The following is a 19,589-nucleotide window of genomic DNA, read 5'->3' as shown; positions in this document are numbered from 1 at the left end:
ACTATGTCCCTGGAATAAAGTGTGACCAACAGTTCTCCAAACCTTTCAATTTGGCTTCTGTTCTGAACTCTGGTATAAGGACCTGGGCCCGGCAGGATCCCGACTTTGCCAGCTGAAAACCTGTGCAGGAAATTTCACACAAGCATCCAGACACAAGAGCACTCAGCCAGGTCCACCCCTGCTGGCTTCCTACATAGCATGAGCCACCCTCACAGCCCAAGCCTACTCCCTGGGGCCAATGGCTGCCCTGCCTCTACCTCACAAATGTCCTCTACCACTCACTCATTCCACGCAGATGTCCAAATGCACACTAGCTCACAGGCCAGATTTTAAATCATGCACTCAAACTTCCGAATACTGTTGCTGGCTTAAGACCTGTGCTTGTGCCTTGCAAGTGATGACTTATAGTGGGATAAATAAAGCAAATTGAGAGTTATCACATGTGCATAAAACAGCAAAATGGACATATGAAACACTTGTGTAATAGAAGAAAAAAAAAACCACTCTCCGAAAATAAATGCCCAGGTAGCATTAAAAGTTATCACCCTCTTCAAAAACACCACTGTTTGGTTTTGTTTCCTTTCGTTTTGTTCTGTTTCCTTTCCTTTCATTTTGTTTCGTTTCATCCAGACATAGTTAACTGAAAGGAGGGAAGTAAGGAGACTTGTACCCATTGCTCCTGACTGCAGAGCCAGAGCTCAGCTCCTAATGCTAACTTCACTTCTCTGGCTCATCTTCATTTCTGGTTCTGATGAAAAATTGTCCCCTGTCCCACCTGCCCTGGCTATCTTTAACTGTCACTTTGACATGCCCTAGGGTCATCTAGGAGGAGAGCAACTGAAAAATTCCTTAGATCAGATTGCCCTGTGGCCAAGTTGGGGATTGTCTTGATAATTACAGGGAGAGGCAAGCCCAATGTGGGCAGCACCACCCTAGGCAGGTGGGCCTGAAGGCCTTAAGAAAGCTAGCTGAGTACAAGCTGGCTTCCCAGCCAGGCAGCAAGCAGCATCCTGCAGAGCTCCTGCTGTTCCAGACTGGGTCAGAGATCATGCTGTGTGGAACAGCAAGCAGGCTTGCCTTAAGTCCCTGCTCTAAGTTCTTGCCTTCACTTCCCTCAGTGACGGACTGCAATCTGGAGATATAAACTGAAATAAGTCCATTTCTCCCCAAGTTGCTTCTGGTCACAGTGTTTTATCTCAGCAACAGGAACTAAACAAGAACACTGTCACTGCATTTGCAACCAGCTTTTAGGGACACAGGAAGTGGGCGTGGTGGTGCACCCCTTTCATTCCTGCACTCGGGAGGCAGGCAGATCTCTGTGAGTTCGAGGCCAGCCTGGTCTACATGGTGAGTCCAGAACAGATGGGATTATGTAGAGAGACCCTTTCTTAAAAGACAAGAGGGGGACAGACATGCCAGGGATCCTCAGGGGCAGTACAGACGGCTCAGTTTCTATGGAAAGCACCAATGCCAACGTAGTCACTGTGCTGTCTTATGCTCTTCCTTTTTACCCCCAGAAAGATCCACACCCATCCAAACCTATACTGGGCCTCAGAATCCCTCTGTGTGCGCACTGCAGGCAAACACTACCAGGCTTACAGAGACAAGCAGGGCCCTCAGCTCCAGGGCCTGGAAACAACGCTCTGTAGCACTTCTTTATACAGTCTGTTGTTTTAGTAGAAAATGGAGAGAGAACATCCATCAGATAGAAAATCGGTCACAATACTGAGAGAGAAACAACAGGATTCTCCGTTTGCCACCAATTATCTGTGATAAGAAAACAATGTTTCTAAAATACACAAGTAAATGTTGCCAAGAAACAAAAGAAAAGTTTTCCAGCAATGAGGAGTATGTACTGGCAGCCAGAGCAGAGAAGTCCGAGAAACCGAAAATATAAAATCAGGAATTTCATGAAAATACCTAACATTCATTTTTAAAATTCCTCATGACCGCAGGAACGAATACAGAAACTCCTGTATCCACGAGATGCTCCTTTTACAGATTGCTATTGGGGAAGCAGGGAGGGGGGCACAATTTGTTCCCTTCTTTTAGGAGCTCTCAGACTAGCTCAAACCAGCTGTTCTTAGAGAGGACAGGTATGTTCTGCACCCATGGGCTTCTGTGTGCAACAGTGGCAGACCTGGTTCATGCCCCAGAATTTTTGAAAGACATAAAACCAAAAATTTTAAAAGAAATGTTTTAACACAGCATAAGCCTTAAAGGCTTGAGTAATTCTGAGAACTACTTTGGCCATAAAGCAACAGAAAACCACTTCAAACTAGTTAAGGTATTGGCTCCTCGGGATAATCCAGAACTGGAGCTGGCTACGCAGAATTAAACGGTGCCATCCTGGTATCCTCCCAGCACCCATTTTAATCCTCTGCAAATGACAGTCTTCCAGTCCAGGGCCAGGGGCATGTGTACACCAAGGCCGAGATGCACCTATGTGGAAACAGGAAAGTACCACAGAGAGCCGCAGATTTAGACTCTCTGCATTAAAATGCATAAAAATGGACAAACCTATATTGTATGTCTGTTCCTGCTCAACCTCATGTCAGCCAGACAAGAAGAACAGGGCCAGGACATCTGCCACGGTGAAGCGGCAGCCTTGGTGTTATCAAATAGAAAAGCAATGTAGGCACGCATTGCTCAGCACTGAATTCCCCTTAAGGTCCCAGCTGGAAGGACAGCACAGCTCGCACATGCTGTTCGTCAAGACAATACCTGCCAAGCACTTTGCCAAAACGGGACAGGAAGCCCTATCCAAAGGGAAGTGGCTTCTCCCAGTGTCTCTGACAATGCCTAGAAGTTCTCCACATCACTGTGTTATGGGACTTAGCCGAGGAGGGATGTCACCATGTCCCAAAGAAATTATTCTAAAAGGCTAAAGGATGTAGCTTGGTTAACCAAAAGCTTGTCTAGCAGCAAGGAGCCCTGGGTTCCATCCCCAGCATCCCCAACACGGGATACGGTGGTGTACACCTGCAGTCTCGGCGCTTGGGACTTGGAAGCAGGAGGATCAGGTGTCCAGGGTCTCACGAGGCTGCACAATGAGTTGGAGGCTATCGTGAGCTACATGAAACCCTGTCTCAAAACAAAACACTATTTTTGTTCCTGAGTTCCAACAAGGTTTCCCAGGAAACCTAGCTATGTTCTCAGTCTATTATGAAGTATGTTTGTTTAGACATGAATTTTATTTTCTGCCCCTACTCCCATCAAGGACAGCTTCTCCCTTGAGTAGCAAAAGGCTAGTGAATAACACTTCACTTACAATCTCTCATAACCCTGAGCTGGGCCTAACATCAAAAGACACAGAAAGGGACCGAAGTCAGATGAGGCCTGAAGACAGATGTAGATAAGGGCTGTGGGGTCCGCCCAGTCTCTGGAGGGCATGGCCAGAGCAGCCCGAAGGCTACACTGTGGGCTTTGGTCTCCTTCTTCCTTTTTTCGGCAGCCTGCTTAGAGGCTTACCTCCACCCTCAAATTCAGGGAATACAAATGGATGTGGGAAGGCCAACGAGAAGCTTGCCCCCCTGGAGTAAGGAGAAGAAGGGGCCTTTACCCCTACTGTTCTCAGACCCATCTAGTGCCCCATCTCCTTGGTATTACACCACCACAGTGATGTATCTAATCAGCGCCCAGATCCACCGCTATGCGGGTCTGGGCTGGAAAACAGATTGCGTCACGATGTCTGGGGCGGCTTAGCAGCAGCTTGAGATTACAGGAGCCTGCAGCTGGATGGACAAGAAGCTTCAGGGTGAGGTGGGGCTCACATGCACATCATCAGTGGTATCTGGCTCCCAGGGAGGAGCCAGACTTTGGACATTGCAACCAAGACATTGGCTACATTGTCATATGCCTACTTGTGCCCAGGCAAGAAAACCATGATTGGTTATCTGGACTTAACTAGCCTGGTCACTGTCAATTCTGAGTCCTTGAATATCATAATCAACTTTCGGTCAGGTGGCAGAGCCAAGTGTCTGTCTGTAGCTGACCTGGGTCTTTGTCATAAGATGAGATTTAGGCCCAGATTCTCATATGATATAGGCTGCACATAAGGTTCTCAAGGGCCATCCTAAGTGTAGGAACTACAGAGATTCAAGGATATCAGGACGGGGAGTTACAAATCTGGGAGCCAAAAAGGACAGACCCACCTCAAGTGAGAGACAAGTACGGATAGACTGTGGTAGTGATGGCAAGGGATTAGAGTCAGAAACACACACACACACACACACACACACACACGCACACGCACACGCACACGCACAGAAAAGAAAGGATGGGTTATCAGCACACAGGATGGCCTGAGAGCATGGAACAGGGAACATAAGAGAAGAATCAAGAATGAACCATGTTTGGGCCACCAGCTATTGATAAAGACCGTTGACCTTTAGCATGATTCTGGACATGGTAATTTTCCTACAGCATCCAAAGGGAGGGTGAGCCTGGCAGGCAGGACTCGGGCCTGGGGAATTATTGGTCATTCTTGCCTGGAGATTCCCAGGCAACTCTTCCAACTCAACAAAACCTTCCACGTAAAAAAGCTGGGTGTGGCCACGTCTATAACTCCAGGGCCACTGCAAATAAAGACAGAAGGATGGCCTCCCAGCTCAGCTCCATAGTGAGAGGCACTGTCTCAGGGAATAAGGCATAAAATGAAAAAGCATGACACGTAGTATCATCCTCCCCTGGCATCCTCACACATGTGCATGGGCACACATACACACACGTGAACACACACACCACATGTGAGTGTCCTTGATAGATAAAAATATAGGGCTAGAGAGAGGGTTCAGTAGGTAAAGGAGCTTGCCAACCAAGCCTGATGATCTGAGTTCAAGCCCCCAAAATCACATGGTAGAGAGAACTCACTCTCACACATTGTCTTGTGCTACAGCAGATGATAATATGATGTGTAAGCCATTAACAAGGCAAATCACAAAATAACTCCATGAACACTTACTATAGCTTTAGCAAAATACATCAATAATCCATCAATAACCAATTCCTAGATTTACCATTTGAGCCCTGAGCTTGAGCTCAGGGGCCTCTCTCCCAGGAGTCTTAGCCCCTCACCCTGGCTTTCTGGAGCTTCCGTGTAACTGTGTTCCACGGAAGTGCTGCCATGGCAATTAGACTCACTTGGCTGTGAGCTAGAGTGTGTAAGGATAGATTGTCAAGTTACTGGCAAACCCTACCACATATCATAACCCTGAATTGTGTTTCTTCAAAGACACGCTACCACGTCAGGCAGGGAAAGGGCACACACTCAAACAAGCAATGCACTAACTGAGACTCGGAACACTCTGGCCTTGATGAAGTCACACTGGGTTCAAACCAAATTAGCTCCAGAAACTGGTTTTCTGCCTAATTGACGAAGCACAGCTGTGGGAGGGGAGAAAGCCACATGCAGAAAAATGAACCACCATGGAGCTCCTTGGCTTCAAGAAACTTACAGTCTGGCTGGAGAAATAGGTAGGCCCCAAACACAGAGTTAATGGGCAAGACAAGAAATGGCAAGCAGGAAGCAATGGGTGCCAAAGGAACACTTTTGTTTTATTTACTGGAAAGATAAACATAGCCCAAACCATGAGCCAGGCTCTAAGACCCGTGTTAATTTAAAACAGACTCCTGTGTTCAGTAAACAGAGCAGGTGCTGCACCCAAGTCAGCTTCACAAAGAAGGTTCCCATCTTGTCCCTTCATGCTAAGTAGACCTCTGCAGAGAGGCCATCCCTCCTCTGGAAGGGGTCCCCCCCCCACCCCCCCGCAGATATAAGACCCAGTGAGAGGCTTACTTGCCTTGCAGAACTCAGAGCTTGCTGAACCTATTTTAAGAGAGAATCTTTTTTTTTTTCCCCAGTAACCTTATTAAAGTCTGTGAAACAAATGTCAGGAAACACTAGCTAGCAGGGATCTGCCAGAAACTCTTCCCCAAAGCACACCAGGACCCAGCTCTGAGAAATGACAGAGCCAAGTGAGGCTGCCAGCTCTCCCCCATTTGCTGTGGGCGTATCTTTCACAAGAGAGCCAATGGCCTCTCTGAAAAGTGGGTGTGTCTGCCCAACAACCTAATCTGGGGATCACAGGAGGACCAAGCTCCTGCACTGCTTTGCCCACTAAAATAACTCTAAAAGCAATAATGTAACTAAAGTAGTTTTTTCAAAGGATACACCTGTAATCCTAGCTCTGGAGAGGTGGAGGCAGGAGGATTGATAATTTGAGGCCAACCTGGGCTACATAGTAACATTCTGTCTCAAAAAGGAAAAAAAAAAAGATGAAAGAAGTAATTACATCAGAGACTGTAATTAACAGAGATTATGAGGACACTCAAGGCCTCTGAAATAGCTCTGGAAAAACTGAGCATGCTGGGGATGCAAAAGCAGATGTTGTGTGTGAATTATCTAAGATGACGGACTGTGGTCTGGTGAACCCGTAGCAGCAGCTGCCCCTGAAAGTCTTAAAGGTGAAGCCTTGGCAAGATCAGCCTTGTCTGCTGAGTTCTGGAGCGAGGGGAGTTAAAGGTTCAGCTTTCCAGGGAAACTTAAACCTTTCCTTTTGCTAAGTTCCCCCAGAGAACCATTCTAATTATGGAAATCTGACACTAACATCTCCGTAGCTGTAGGTGACACGCACAGAATTGAGATCTTTCAGGAAGATAATTTATGGATATGTAGCAAACTAGCAATTTTTAAAGCCTTTGTTCCTTTTCTAAATTCTTCCTTCATATCTATCCCAAAAGAAAAGGGCCGGCGGGAGGACAGAGATGTATAAAGGACCAACAACATGGTACTGACTGCACATATCAGGGCAAAAATCACATTAAGGACTCCTATGGGTCATTAAAAGCCTTAAAAATTATAATGACATGAATAAGTACTTACTGATTTTAGCAATCTTTGTTTTAAATAAATACAAAGCTGGAGTCGTTGCACATGGCTAGGAGTAACAGAATGATAAAAAGAAATACAAATACTAACATAGAAGAAAAAGCCTAAAAGGAGGTAAATATCGGAGACAGTACACATTCCGAGGCCCGTAAACTTTAGCTCTACTCTTGAAGGAAGAGAATACTATGGAGGTTAAACAATCCTTTATGACCTGGGTTTCTATCGATGCAGTGGGGAGCAAGCATACTAGAACGCAGCCTCGAGAACTTCAGAGATTCTATAAGGACGGAAGGATGACTTGACTGTTTGACCTTGGGCTCCACCACAGTCCTGGCCAGCCATGCACCTTGGGGACTTCACCACACACTTCTCTTTAGAGTGCTGTGATTCTATCCGTCGTTTCTTTTCCTTCCAAAAGAAAGCCTGGGTGCCTAGTTCTCTGTGCTAACTCCCCACATAAAAATAACAAGACTGCGTGTAGTGTTGACACTCTTGCTTCAGAGGCAAAACAGACATGCTCACCGGAGCCCTGTCTGTGAAATGGGAAGGTCTGACTCAGCTGTTTCCAGGAAACACAGGCTCAGTGTTCTAGAAAGGTTGTCTGAGTTAACTAGAATAAATAAGTAACTAAATAAATAAACAGCAAGAAAGATGTGTATACACACACACACACTTAGCGGAGGGAAGGAAGACAGTCCACAGAAAGGAGTGAGAAACTCTCTTTAAAAATCAATATAGATTCTCCCTCGTGACCCAAAATTCACTGCTCTCCACTGAAATAAATACACATACACCATTCTTGCAAGGTGGTAATAGCTACAACCAGAAGTCACATCTCAATCTGGAAGCTGGCAGGGATCCTGGAGCCACACCCTCATACAGACAGGTAAGGAGCTCCCACTGGTATAGGAAAAAACATATATGACAGTATAGGAAAAAACATGCACACAATGGTCTTGGAACCAGCCTGTTCATCCATTGTTCAGCTGTCTATTCAGTGGGTAAGAAGATGTAGTACCTGGACTCAGTGGCCTTGCTCCACACCCTGACTCCCACCACTGCTGAAGCAGGGTCTTTCTCAGAAGGATGACGGAACATCTTAAACAGACGACGCGAGGCAACACCCAGCACGGTCCTCTGGGATTACTATTGTTTGCTGCTGGTGTCCTTTTTCTCCCTGTCTGGAGGCCTTTTCCCTCACAGGAAACAATCATGATGCATTTGCAGCGCCAGCACATGAATCCATGATTGAATCAATATAAGCATGACTGAGAGAGAAGGAAAGAAGGAGAGAGAGAGAGAGAGAGAGAGAGAGAGAGAGAGAGAGAGAGAGAACACTGTTCTGTCCCAAACCTGCCTCATCCAGCAAAGGATATTCTCAGCCTACCTACCCTTTCCCTCTAATCTGGTGGTGGTTCCCACTCTGATTCCATCTAAATCTGCCTATGTCCACCATTCCCAGGGCCTGCAGTGTAACGCAACCACCAAACCCTCTCTAGTCCCTTACAGATCAGATGTCATAGTACCAGGGTCTCTACCCTAGCCAGGGTCTCTCTGTTTCTTTCAACACCAATTCTTTCCTGCAGGACCTGCACACATCTTTGTCCCCTTCCACCCACCGTAGTCTTCTACTCTCACAGATGTTCTACAGCCCCATGGGCCATCTTTCACCAATCCTTCAAACCCCAGTTGTAATACTGTAAGTTGTGTGGACTCGTACAAATGTCTGGCTTCTGGCGGGATGTTTCCATATATGTATACCATGGACAGGCTTAGCCGAGTCCCTCAAGAACTCATTCTTTCACTTGCCTTTCCTTTAATGCATGCCCACACAGATAAGAACATTTAGAATCTTCTAGATTTTGAAAAGCCCAATTAAACAACGTCAATCATCACCAGCCTACAGAATGTACAAAGTCACCCCTCCTATTCAACTGTGTCCTTTAATCACCCTCTAACTGTCCCCTCTTAGATGTCGAGGCACATGATGCCCAGGGCCCTGCAACCTTCCCAGGCACAGGTGGGGGCTCCACAATTTTTGCCAGCCTTGACATCTTTCTATCACAGAGCTCCCTAGCATTTAGAAGTTCCCGGAAACATTTAAAAAAAAAAAAAGTTGGAAGTCTTTACATGCATTTAACCACAAAGAGAATACTCTTGAGGTCATGTTTAAATTAACAGTGAATAGGTCCTCCTACACTCAGCAGAAACAAAAGGTCTGGGTTGCTTGGGCCCTGTGTCCCTTGGAAATCCTCAGCACAGAACAGGGAGACTGTCTGAAGTCCTGCTGGCTAGGACTAGATCTTGCAAGGTTTCCACTTGCCATCAACATTTAAGCAATAGAAAGGAAGGAAGGAAGGAAGGAAGGAAGGAAGGAAGGAAGGAAGGAAGGAAGGAAGGAAGGAAGGAAGGAAGGGAGGGAGGGAAAGTACCAGCACTGCTTGGCAGGTTTCCTTCCTTGGGATTCAGTCTGCTTTTCCATTCCCCTGTTCGATGCTCATTACACAACAAAACACCCAAGACAGAGAAACAGGAAAAATCCACCCCAAGGTAAAACTCCACACTGACTTCAAAAGGAAACCCCCAAGATAAAATTGTAGAAACTTTTGATGCCTTTTTGCTGGGTTGTAAGACACATGCTATATCAAATACCACCATTTGGGGTCTAGAATCTTTTTTTTTTTTTCCCCTGGGTACAAAGGAAGTTAAATGAAGGCCTTTGTAGAGCAAAGGCACCTAGGGTGGTACCCAGGGAGGAAGCCCTAACCCCACAGCTTACCAGCAGCTGCAGGCAGTCTGCCAAACATTGCACAAGACACTACCACCCAGGATAGCCCTGCACTCTTCCTTCAACTTGTGAGAGGGGAAAGAATTAGAATATAAGTTTCAGAAATGTCAGAGAAAGTAAATGGGGGACAAATTAGAAATGGAGAGAGAGAGAGAGAGAGAGAGAGAGAGAGAGAGAGAGAGAGAGAGAGATTCTTAGAATGGGTTCCTTGGCATTTTGAGACTTTATGAAGTCAGTAGGTTGGGTAGGAGACATGGGGAAGATGGAAGCATAGGCTGATTCCTTGCAGGAAGGGTCAGTGTTTGATCAGTCAATCAAAACTTGGAAATGATCTCTTCTCTCCTCAGAACACAAATTGGGAATCACCTGGTTATAATGAACAAGATGCTGTCTATTGGTTAAAGGAACTACAATGTATGGGGTGTTTTGTGGGAGAGGATTAACATAATTATTATTGGATAGGGCCAGGGTGTGGTTCAGGAGCACAATGTTTGCTGAGTCTGAGCAAAGCTCCAGGTTCTAACCTCAGCACCAGGAAATGAGTGAGTGAGTGAATGAATGAATGAATGAATGAATGAACAAACTGTTAAGTAAACTAAATCCTTATTAACATCTATTCCATAATCAAGTCTTTAAAGGTGTGTGTGTGTGTGTGTGTGTGTGTGTGTGTGTATAAGCAATGTGTGTTCAGGTGCCTGTCAAGGCCAGAAGTGGGTATCAGACATCTTAAAGCTAGGAGTTACAGGCAGTTTGGAGCTGCCCAAGGTGGGTGCTGGCATTGCCACCTCTGCTCCTCTGACAGATTGGTAAATGAGTGCTTTTAACTGCTGCACCATCTCTCCAGCCCCCCTCCCCCCCCACACACACCAACTTCATATGGCATGGAAATCCACTCAATCAGATTAATATGGTCAGGAAAAACAACTTAAATTCCCAAGGCGAGGTCTCTCTTTCCAGTGGCGGTCCTGGAGCGAGCTGCTTTCTTAGGAATCTGTGACACACATAACCTCAGTGACTGACAACAAACCCCAAACACTTCTCTATTTTTACAGTGAAACATCAGAAGTAATTTAGAAACAGCTTAGCCCACAAGTTACAATAATCCAAACTTCGGAGAAATTAGGAAACCATCCGTAGAAGACCGTTTTGAAATACGTCTGGTGATGTGCTCTGATGTGATGACGCTTTCTTGAACAGAATGAAAAACAAGGCATGAGGAAGAGCCCCTGGTGTCTGGGAAAGCCATCCACAGCCAAACCTGAACACGAACCAGACCCCTCTAAAGATGCATGAGCCACACTTCACAAAGCTTCCTGGGCCAACTCAGACCCTGCTCCTACTGTGGAATGGGTGCTTTAGGATGACAGCATAGCTCCGTGTCCAGTGGGAAGATAATCCAGCATTTGCTGAACGTGGTCTCCTTTTGCCCAAACTCTCAACTTTCTCCCTTCTTCTCAGCTCCCAAGGCCTACCTTCCTCCACAAGCCTATAGCCTCTACCAGATGGCTGGTCCCCAGGTCCCTAAAGGACACAACAGTCAGCAAACAAGATGGTGTGAGCACTACCAACCATGGCTTCTGTGGACGAAGTACCCACCTCAAAGGTGATATGTTTACTCCCGAGTGGTCACTATGGTGCATGTGCCTTCTAGAAAACAGTAGGGGAAGGTGCCTCATCCTCCCCTGATCCCCTTGTCAAGGCCCACGCCCACACTGCTTCTGCAAAGTCTGCTTTCCCTCCACCTACCAATTGTCAGTTTCCACACAAGAAAATAAGACTCTGAGGACCCCAGCTGTGGCAACTGCTCTCATGGGATTTATAAAGGACAGGAGGGGACAATTGTGACTACTCATGAGGGTCTTACTCACATGGTGGCCCATGATCTTGTACCACCACAGGGGGCTGGCTGTACACACTCTGCTAGAGTCTGCAGAGGTTACATCCTTCTCTGTAGGTAAAATGTGGCAAACTTTCAGGGAGCACCTCCCTGAGAGAGATTTCAAAGCCGGGGCAGATGTTGAGAAATCCACCAGCATAGGAAAAAGTGAGCCGAGCCTCACACTCGCCCTGTAACCATGTGTGCTAAGATTTTTTTTTTTTTTTTTTTTTAAAACATGGTGTTTGATTTTCCAGAGGAATCTGAATTAGCACCCTAAGCCATCAAGGTCTTCACGTGGCAAGCTGTCACTGTCCCCGATGGTGAGCCAGCGTACAGTAAACAAACCAAAGTCAGCCACAAGCATTACTCTCACCTCTCACAGAAGAGAATGTACTAGAAGGCCCGGAAAAAGGAAGCAAAGCACCGGATCCAGCCTTTGCTGGAGCTGCTACCTCGGTGTGTGACGTTGGGCAACTCGCTTAAGGCCTCTCTGGGCCTTGCTCACTCTTGCTCTCCTCTTCCCAAATCAGATTGGGCCTAAGATGATCTAAGCTATCGACTCCAGCCCTAGAGTCTTGACGTCCCAGGAACGGATGTAATTACAAGCATCCATTTAATTGTAGGGTTGGAAGAGGGAAGAAGCGTCTGGCACGTGCCAGCCTTCTTCCTGCATGCCTTATTTATACCATGAGAAGTTAAGACATTTCCACCAATCAAGGTTCCAAATGTGGTTTCACAGAAATAAATTATGTTCTGATGAACACACATACAACTGAGGCCTGGCCCACTAAATATATAGTCAATTACACCGAGCTACCAAATCAGGAGGCGGCCTGAAATTTGACAAAATGCGTCTTAAGATTTTCTACTTTAAATTATTTTGCAATTTTTAGAGATTCTGAGTAATGTAGAGGCCAAACATACTAATGGGTAACATTTTGTGATAATGTAAATAAAAAATGCATGAATTATCTCCTGCTTTGCATAATTCTACCTGTCATGAATTCATTATAAAAATATGTCTTTCGTTAATTATTTCACAAGTCTGAAGTCCAGTTCATGATATAAATATATAGAAGGAAATAGATATTCTAATAAGGCTGAGCTACCTCCTCAAGAGGCTAATTTATAAACTTCCAGAGCCCACGATGTGCTAGGAGAGCGCATTAAAAATATATGTTGACACACACTTGATGCTGTAGTCTCTCAGTAAAAACAAATGTTTTCTGTGTGGAGACCACAGGCTTTCAAAGCTGTGGGTACATGGATTAAGCTTAATTTGGATCTTTCTAAATTCATTTCTGCTCTAGGTTTCCAGTCAGCCTGCTCTGATCAAGTTTGTCAATCCTCATGAAAAACATTGCTTTCTAGTGCATATCAGGATAAACAGGGTGGGTGGAAAATTTCAGACCAAGAATTCCCTTTTTTTCTCAGCCTAGCCTCTGCCTCACTTCCCCTAAAATGCATTTTTTTTTCCTAAACAACTGCTTCAGTACCATCTCTAGTTTCCCCCTGAAACCAGGAAGGATGTATTCTATTAACGGATGCCCACAAGTCTAGCTTCTAACTCAGAACATAGAGAATAGTAGGGGAAGGAAGACTCAGGAAATTTCCGAGTGACAATCACTGCCTTACGGTCACAGAGCCGCCGAGAAGGAATAGCTTGTCAGACAGACCGTGTCCAAAGCTAGTCTCCAGAAAAACATTTTTAAAGAACTGACAAATGTGAGTTTTTATCATTAAAAGATTCTTTACCCCCAACCAAGGGGTGACTGTCACTGAGAGGTTACTCACAACAATGTGTGCTGGTGACGGTGAACGGGCATCCTTGAGTGCTTGTCTGCTCTGGAGGCTTCCGGCTTGGACATCGAGCAGTGGCCATTTCATCTGAAGATACTAAAGAAAGAAAAGAAAAGAAAAAAGAAAAAAAAGAAAGAAAGAATTAATTCAGGGAAGGAGGGTCTGAAAACGAGCCCACCTGAGGAATAAGCATTATGCATTATTTACATCAGGAAGTAAAAAAAAAAAATTAAACACATGCAACAAAGGAAGAGGCATGGGTACGTTTTCCTTAGAGCCAAAAGTTCAAATGCAAAAAATTAGAATTAACATTACTGACAAGCACAGTCTTGTCTTTGCAGGTCCAGTCACAGGGTGGCTCCAGGAAAAGGAGGCCCAGTAGCAAAACCTTGTTCAGAAGGGAGTCACGGAAGGCATGAGAGGGATGAGGGGGTATGACTAGGCAATGGAGGAGATTGGGGGGAGTGGAGGGAAGTGGGGTACAGGGGAGAAAAGAGGGGGCAAAGGCAGAAAGCAAACACAGAACCTCAGGTCGAAAGGACCTAGAAAACCAAACGTGCTCTTGGGGGAGCCTTCATCTGTAAAACACATCCTTCATTTCCTTCAAGGCAGAGTGTGCCCCATCATGACCAGGCACAGCATTCCTCAACCAACCCAAAGCTTGGAAAACTAAAAACATTTCTTGGCAGCAGATGCACACCCAGGGCACGGTGCAATTTATGCAGTCATCTCAAAAGAACGATACAATTCTTAAGTGTGGGCAGCATTAGCAGGAAGAGAGAAATAAGAGAGAGATAAAGGAGCACGCCAGTGCGTCCCCCTTGCCTTTCTCTGGAGAAGGAGATGAACACAAAACTAGCCACTTCTGCTGAAATTGATAGAGCAGCTATCAGATGATGCTGAGATATCAACTGGCCTAATTCCTTCTTTAGTTTGACAGATAGGGAAACTGAGGTGACACCTCAGTCCAGAGATGTTGGAATACTTAAGGACATGAGACTTTCCTGAATGACCACCACAGTTTTACCAAGGAAACAGGATGGGATGCATGTAAGAACACCTGTTCGAGCCTTTTCTTTTCCAAATGTCATGTGACTAAGTATCTGTAACACTCAGGGGGCATATAAAGAACAAATGCCATCATTCCAGAGACTCAAAGCAAAACGACTCGTCTAAATATTTAAGCTAAAAATGAAAGCACTCATGTGTTGAGGGACATCACAGTCACACGTGGAGATCAGAGGACAAATTACTGGGGTCCATTCTCTCTTGCCACTATAAGAATTCTAGGAATGGAAGTCACGCCATCAGGCTTGGTGGCGAGTACCTTTACCTACTGAGACCCAGAATTCTGTATTCAGTGACCACTGTGGAAGCTTGCATTGTGTCTGGTCTTCTTGCTGAGAATGAGGAGGCACACAAGACCCTGTCCTTAGGAAGCTCATCCTTGTGAGGAACACAGCCAGGAGGAAGTGGGATGTGGGCAGCAGTGTCCAGGCAGACTCTCTGAGAAAACGCTGGCCAAAGTAGATGTAAATAATTCTGAAAGATTTCTATATAGAGAGAAGACAGCAAAGGACAGTCCGGGAAGAAGCTGAGCTCAAACTCCCTGAGGGGACAGAGAGGTCAAAGGCATCAGTGAGAGCATGATTCCTCAAAGACATGCCTGTTTGGCAAATTAAAACCAAATGTGGTCATGCCTCAGGCGGAGAGCCCAACAGCTACCTCCAGAAGCGTTGTCCGTTTGTCCTGCGTAGATCCACACAAGGTGGCTTCATCCTCTACAGCTCAAGGCTTTTGCCAAGAAGTCCCTGTGGTAAAGTTTTAGCTTGTGGGCAGCCCAACGAGATCTTCGCCGGATCTGTTTCCCCTGACCTCTAGTTGCTGTGTTAGTTAAAGGGGGCGCCATATTTGTGATGGGAGAGTAGTCTGCCCAAATATTGAAGGACATCGGGATTCCAGGCACTGAATGCTAGCAATACCCTTCCATTCATCCCTTACAATAACCCTCTTCAAGTTTACAACCATTGAAGACAGTTTCCAGGGTACCCCCAGCTCTGTCTCCAGCCAGAAGGCTCTGGGAATCTGTTTTGCCCCGCCTCACCCTGACTTTTCCCATTCACACTTGCCACATAACTACAGGGGCTGAGTTGGTCAAAACCACTCAATAGAGTCATTTCCTTGAGGCCAACCAAAAATGAACACTAGCCAACACTACCTCTCCGAGTCACAAGAACCCACACACACCTCTGCAGAGCCGGACAGCCATGCCCATGCCTCCTGCCTGGCTCCAGTGGGAGGGTCTGATAAATGGGTAAGTTTTCATCTTTGACCATCTGTAAAGGAGGTCTGATTGCATCCTGATGCCAGCTCTATTAAATTAGAACATTCGGGCTTGGTTTAAGGTAGTAGGCTTGCCCTGAAGAACCCACCCAAGTGCTGTCAAACTCAGAATGCAGTATCAGTGTGGAGACTCCTAATTCTTAGTGTACATAAAAGCTTCATTGTGTGCCTTGTCCAATCTCCATAGGCTATCTGCACCACATATTTTTATGAGCCTACATTTCAGCGCCCTGAGCCTACAATACCCATAATTTTCAATTATGTCAGGGCAGCCCAGGACCACTGCCTATATAACATTACTGGTCGGAGGAAATGAGAGTCACCCCTGCTGCCCAGAGAGAGCTAACCAAATCCAGATGGTGGAGGACAGCCCCTGCCCCTGCCGACTGGCAGGGACTCCTCAATGACAGCCTCAAATGCTCCTTTTGGGTGCAACCTGATACCACTGAACAGCCAGGCATCCACACGTCCATGCTCGGTACCAGAGTGTGGGATGACAGGGTTCCTTTTGGGAAAGCAAGTACTAGGTTGGGATTTTTATTTTAAAGGACGTTATTAACTTATTCCAAAAGTGACGCCCCCTACTTCCTGCATCTTCCCCCACTGGTCCTGGTTAACAAGAAAGATAAACAAATGAAGGGGAGAAGAAGGAAATTAGGTACAATTAGAGCCTAAAGGAAAACCTCTCCCTCCCGGAGACATTAAGCCTTGAGAAGTTCTATACTGCTGAATCCTAAAGGAAGACGTTTGGTGGCATCTCAGGGTCACAGAATGGTTGAACACAGTCTCATCTGCCCAACAGCTCCCCTGCAATTTTATATCCTTTGAGGAAACAAAATATCTCCACCATGCTATAAGAAAAATAAAACCAGGCTCCTGCTTGCTTCCTCTCAGGCCTCTCCGCATGGAAATTATGAATTGCCTACAAAAACATTACACTTTTCAACAAACGGCAATCAGATGGGGCTGAGGGAATTCCTGCCTTGAGAACTGTTGAAATGGGGTCTGCTCAGCTTTCATTTAGTCAAAAGAATAATTCTACTAATAAGTCCATCCTGACTTAAGCGTTTTTTCATCTTTTGTTTAATAATAATGTCCCGATCGTGGCCCATTAGACCTTCCTCCAAATCACATTTTACGATATGTCGCTAGGGTCTTGGGTTAAGCTTGGACCTGTGGGCAAAGACTTGGGGGACACATACAGCACCGAGGGCCTGAGGGGAATAGGACCAGCTAAAAGGTCTGCTGAATTGTTAATGAAAAGGAAGAGGCAGAGATGGCACCATCAGTAGTGTGCATGCTATACAGTCATAAAGACCTATGTTCTAGTCCCCAAAACTTACAAAGTGGGGGACATATGTAAAATGAGTGCTGGGACATAGGAACAGAAGTGTCCCCTGGACCTAACTGGCCAGAGAGTCTAACCAAATCCTGGAACTCAAGTTTGGTCTGAGATCCCATTCCAAAATAATAACAGCATGATGGAGAGTGTTTGAGATAGATACCTAAAGTTAATCCCTAATTTCAACATCTATATACACGCTCACACACACATACCTCATACACAAGGAAATGTGCACACATGTATACACACGCCCATACACACATATCCCATACAAATACACAGGGAAATGTGCACACACATGCATACACATGCCCACACACACATACCCCATACAAATACACAGGGAAATGTGCACACATATGTATACACACGCCCATGAACACATACCCCAGACAAATACACAGGGAAATGTACACATGCATGTATATACACACACCCCATACAAATACACACAAAAATGGGCACGCATCCCATACAAATACACAAGGAAATGAGCTTACACATGTATACACACATGTATACACACAGAGAGAAATGTGCACACATAAAAAAAAATATAAGCATCTCTAAAGTCCTTTCTTCTTCTATTTCCCCCAATACATGGGAAAAGGTAAAAACAGATGGGGAAGGGCTTCCAACAAAAGGTTTGGGGGTTACTTCCACAAACCCCCCGCATCCTCCAGGACCCCACCATTGGAACCTGTTACTTTATAGCTGCTACTGGGGTCTGGTGTACTTTCCTAAACAAACAGAAGGACCCAAAACACAAAGTAGTCGGGGAAAGTCTCATCCATAATTAAACACCAACCGCTTCCCGGCTCTTCCATTCATTCTCTGGCCCCACAGATGGACAGGCAAGTGGAGACTGCCCCCCACCCTCCTTATTTATTCAGTACATGGCTTGAAAACGTCTTCTATAAAGTACCAAATAATAAATACCTTAGGCTCTGTGGTCCATGAGTGTGCCTGCCATTGTGAGTGGAAAGCCCTTGCCCCCTTGTTATGTTACATTATGGCTACAAGCACTCAATAAATTGTATTAAAAGGACAGTGGTACCTGAACTTTCTGTATTGAGGGTGGGGTACTATTCTTCTACTGGTCTTTTGTTTTAGATCTTGGGGAATATATGCACGTGAATACAGACATGAAGGTCAGAGAGCACCTCAGATTCCTCTGGCATCTGAACCACCTGACATAGATGTCAGTTCTCTGAAAGATTTCTCTTGATTTCTTGAGCCATTAAAAAATAACAAAATTCAAAAAAAAAAAAAAAATTAATTCACTAGTTAAAAAGTGTTGCCTTCACTTCCAAAACATTTGAATACAGGTACAAGCCAATTGAGAGCTCTGGCCTGCACACAGTAGGTCATTCTGGCTTAGAGAGTTGAGTATAGGAAGACTATGGAAGTTATCTCCAAATGAATACCATCCCTCTATTAAGTCTTTGGTCTGGACATTGAAATACAGTCATGTAAGCAAGTGTGTTCAGTGGCTCAGAGCAACATTTTAGATTCAAATGGCAATGCCAGACTCAAGTTTTGAGGATTCTAAAAGAATCTGAGCTAGACATGCTGCCTCCCACCTTTAATCCTAGGTGGATCTTTGAAATGAGAGGCCAGCCTGGTCTACATAGTGAGCTGCAGAACAGCCAGAATGACATAGTGAGACTCTGATCCCTCTGTCGAAGGCACCCAGCCACAGGCTAGACCACCACTCCAAAGTGACTGCCTCTGCTGTCCAAGATGGAAGTTCTAGAAACCTCTGAACAATTCTTACTCGAAAAGACTCATCACTTCCCAGAGACACTGTGTCATGTGACTTCAGATCATCCCCAAGAAAGCAACAGGTAGACTGTCCTCAGGCACAGAGAAATGATCTGAGAGCTTTGAAATCAACTTTATAGAAGTTTCTTCTCCAGCACTTTCCCATACGACAAAGCTGGAACGAAGCCCACTAGTGCCCACTCTGCCTGCCACCAACAGATCAGCAGATAGCATTAGCCACAAAACATGGCAGAGGACAGTGCAGAAACACTCTTTTCATGGAAAGTGAACCTAGAAGTCAGGGAGGTGACTTGGTTTGGTAAAGCCTTGCAAATGCAAGGACCTGAGCTCATTCAATCCCAAGAACTCACATCAAAAGCACAGCATCATGGGAAAGCAGAGCATGATGGGAAAGCAGAGCATGGTGGGAGGAGCTTATAATTCCAGTACTGGAGGAGGGAAACACCGTGCCCTGAGGCTCATTGGCCTAACTAGCCTGACCTATTCCGCAAGTTCCAGGCCAGGAAGAGCCCCTGTCTGAAAAAAAAAAAAAAAAATGGTGGCTGAGTCCTGAGGAACAACACCTGAGTTTGACCTCTTGCCTCCATAAGCACCGTGCACACAAACACAGATGAACGCACACACAAAGACAATGAAGGAGAAATTACCTCTTGCAGAAAATTAAGTTCCACAGTCGGTCCTTAGTAAAAGACAAGTGAGAGCAGACCGTCTCCTCCACCTGAGCTGATTCTGACTAGGAAAACCTTTTCTCAAGTAACCA

The 19,589-nt window shown here is 45.6% G+C and overlaps 1 protein-coding gene across 49 annotated transcripts in view; it reads right to left on the bottom strand.

The window, feature by feature from the left end:
* The window catches only part of Tcf7l2 (transcription factor 7 like 2), a 191,837-nt gene that overhangs the window by 103,817 nt on the left and 68,431 nt on the right, over nucleotides 1-19,589 (bottom strand). For all 49 annotated transcript variants that reach the window (XM_034515831.2, XM_076924778.1, XM_034515872.2 and 46 more), the window contains one exon: nucleotides 13,351-13,452. In XM_034515831.2, the coding sequence (XP_034371722.1) occupies nucleotides 13,351-13,452 (102 nt within the window). The remainder of the gene's footprint in view (nucleotides 1-13,350; nucleotides 13,453-19,589) is intronic.

The sequence above is a fragment of the Arvicanthis niloticus genome, chromosome 1 (genome assembly GCF_011762505.2).
Source record: "Arvicanthis niloticus isolate mArvNil1 chromosome 1, mArvNil1.pat.X, whole genome shotgun sequence".
Taxonomy (NCBI): domain Eukaryota; kingdom Metazoa; phylum Chordata; class Mammalia; order Rodentia; family Muridae; genus Arvicanthis; species Arvicanthis niloticus.
Note: the sequence above shows the minus strand (reverse complement) of the source record. Positions and strands in the feature narration are given on the sequence as shown.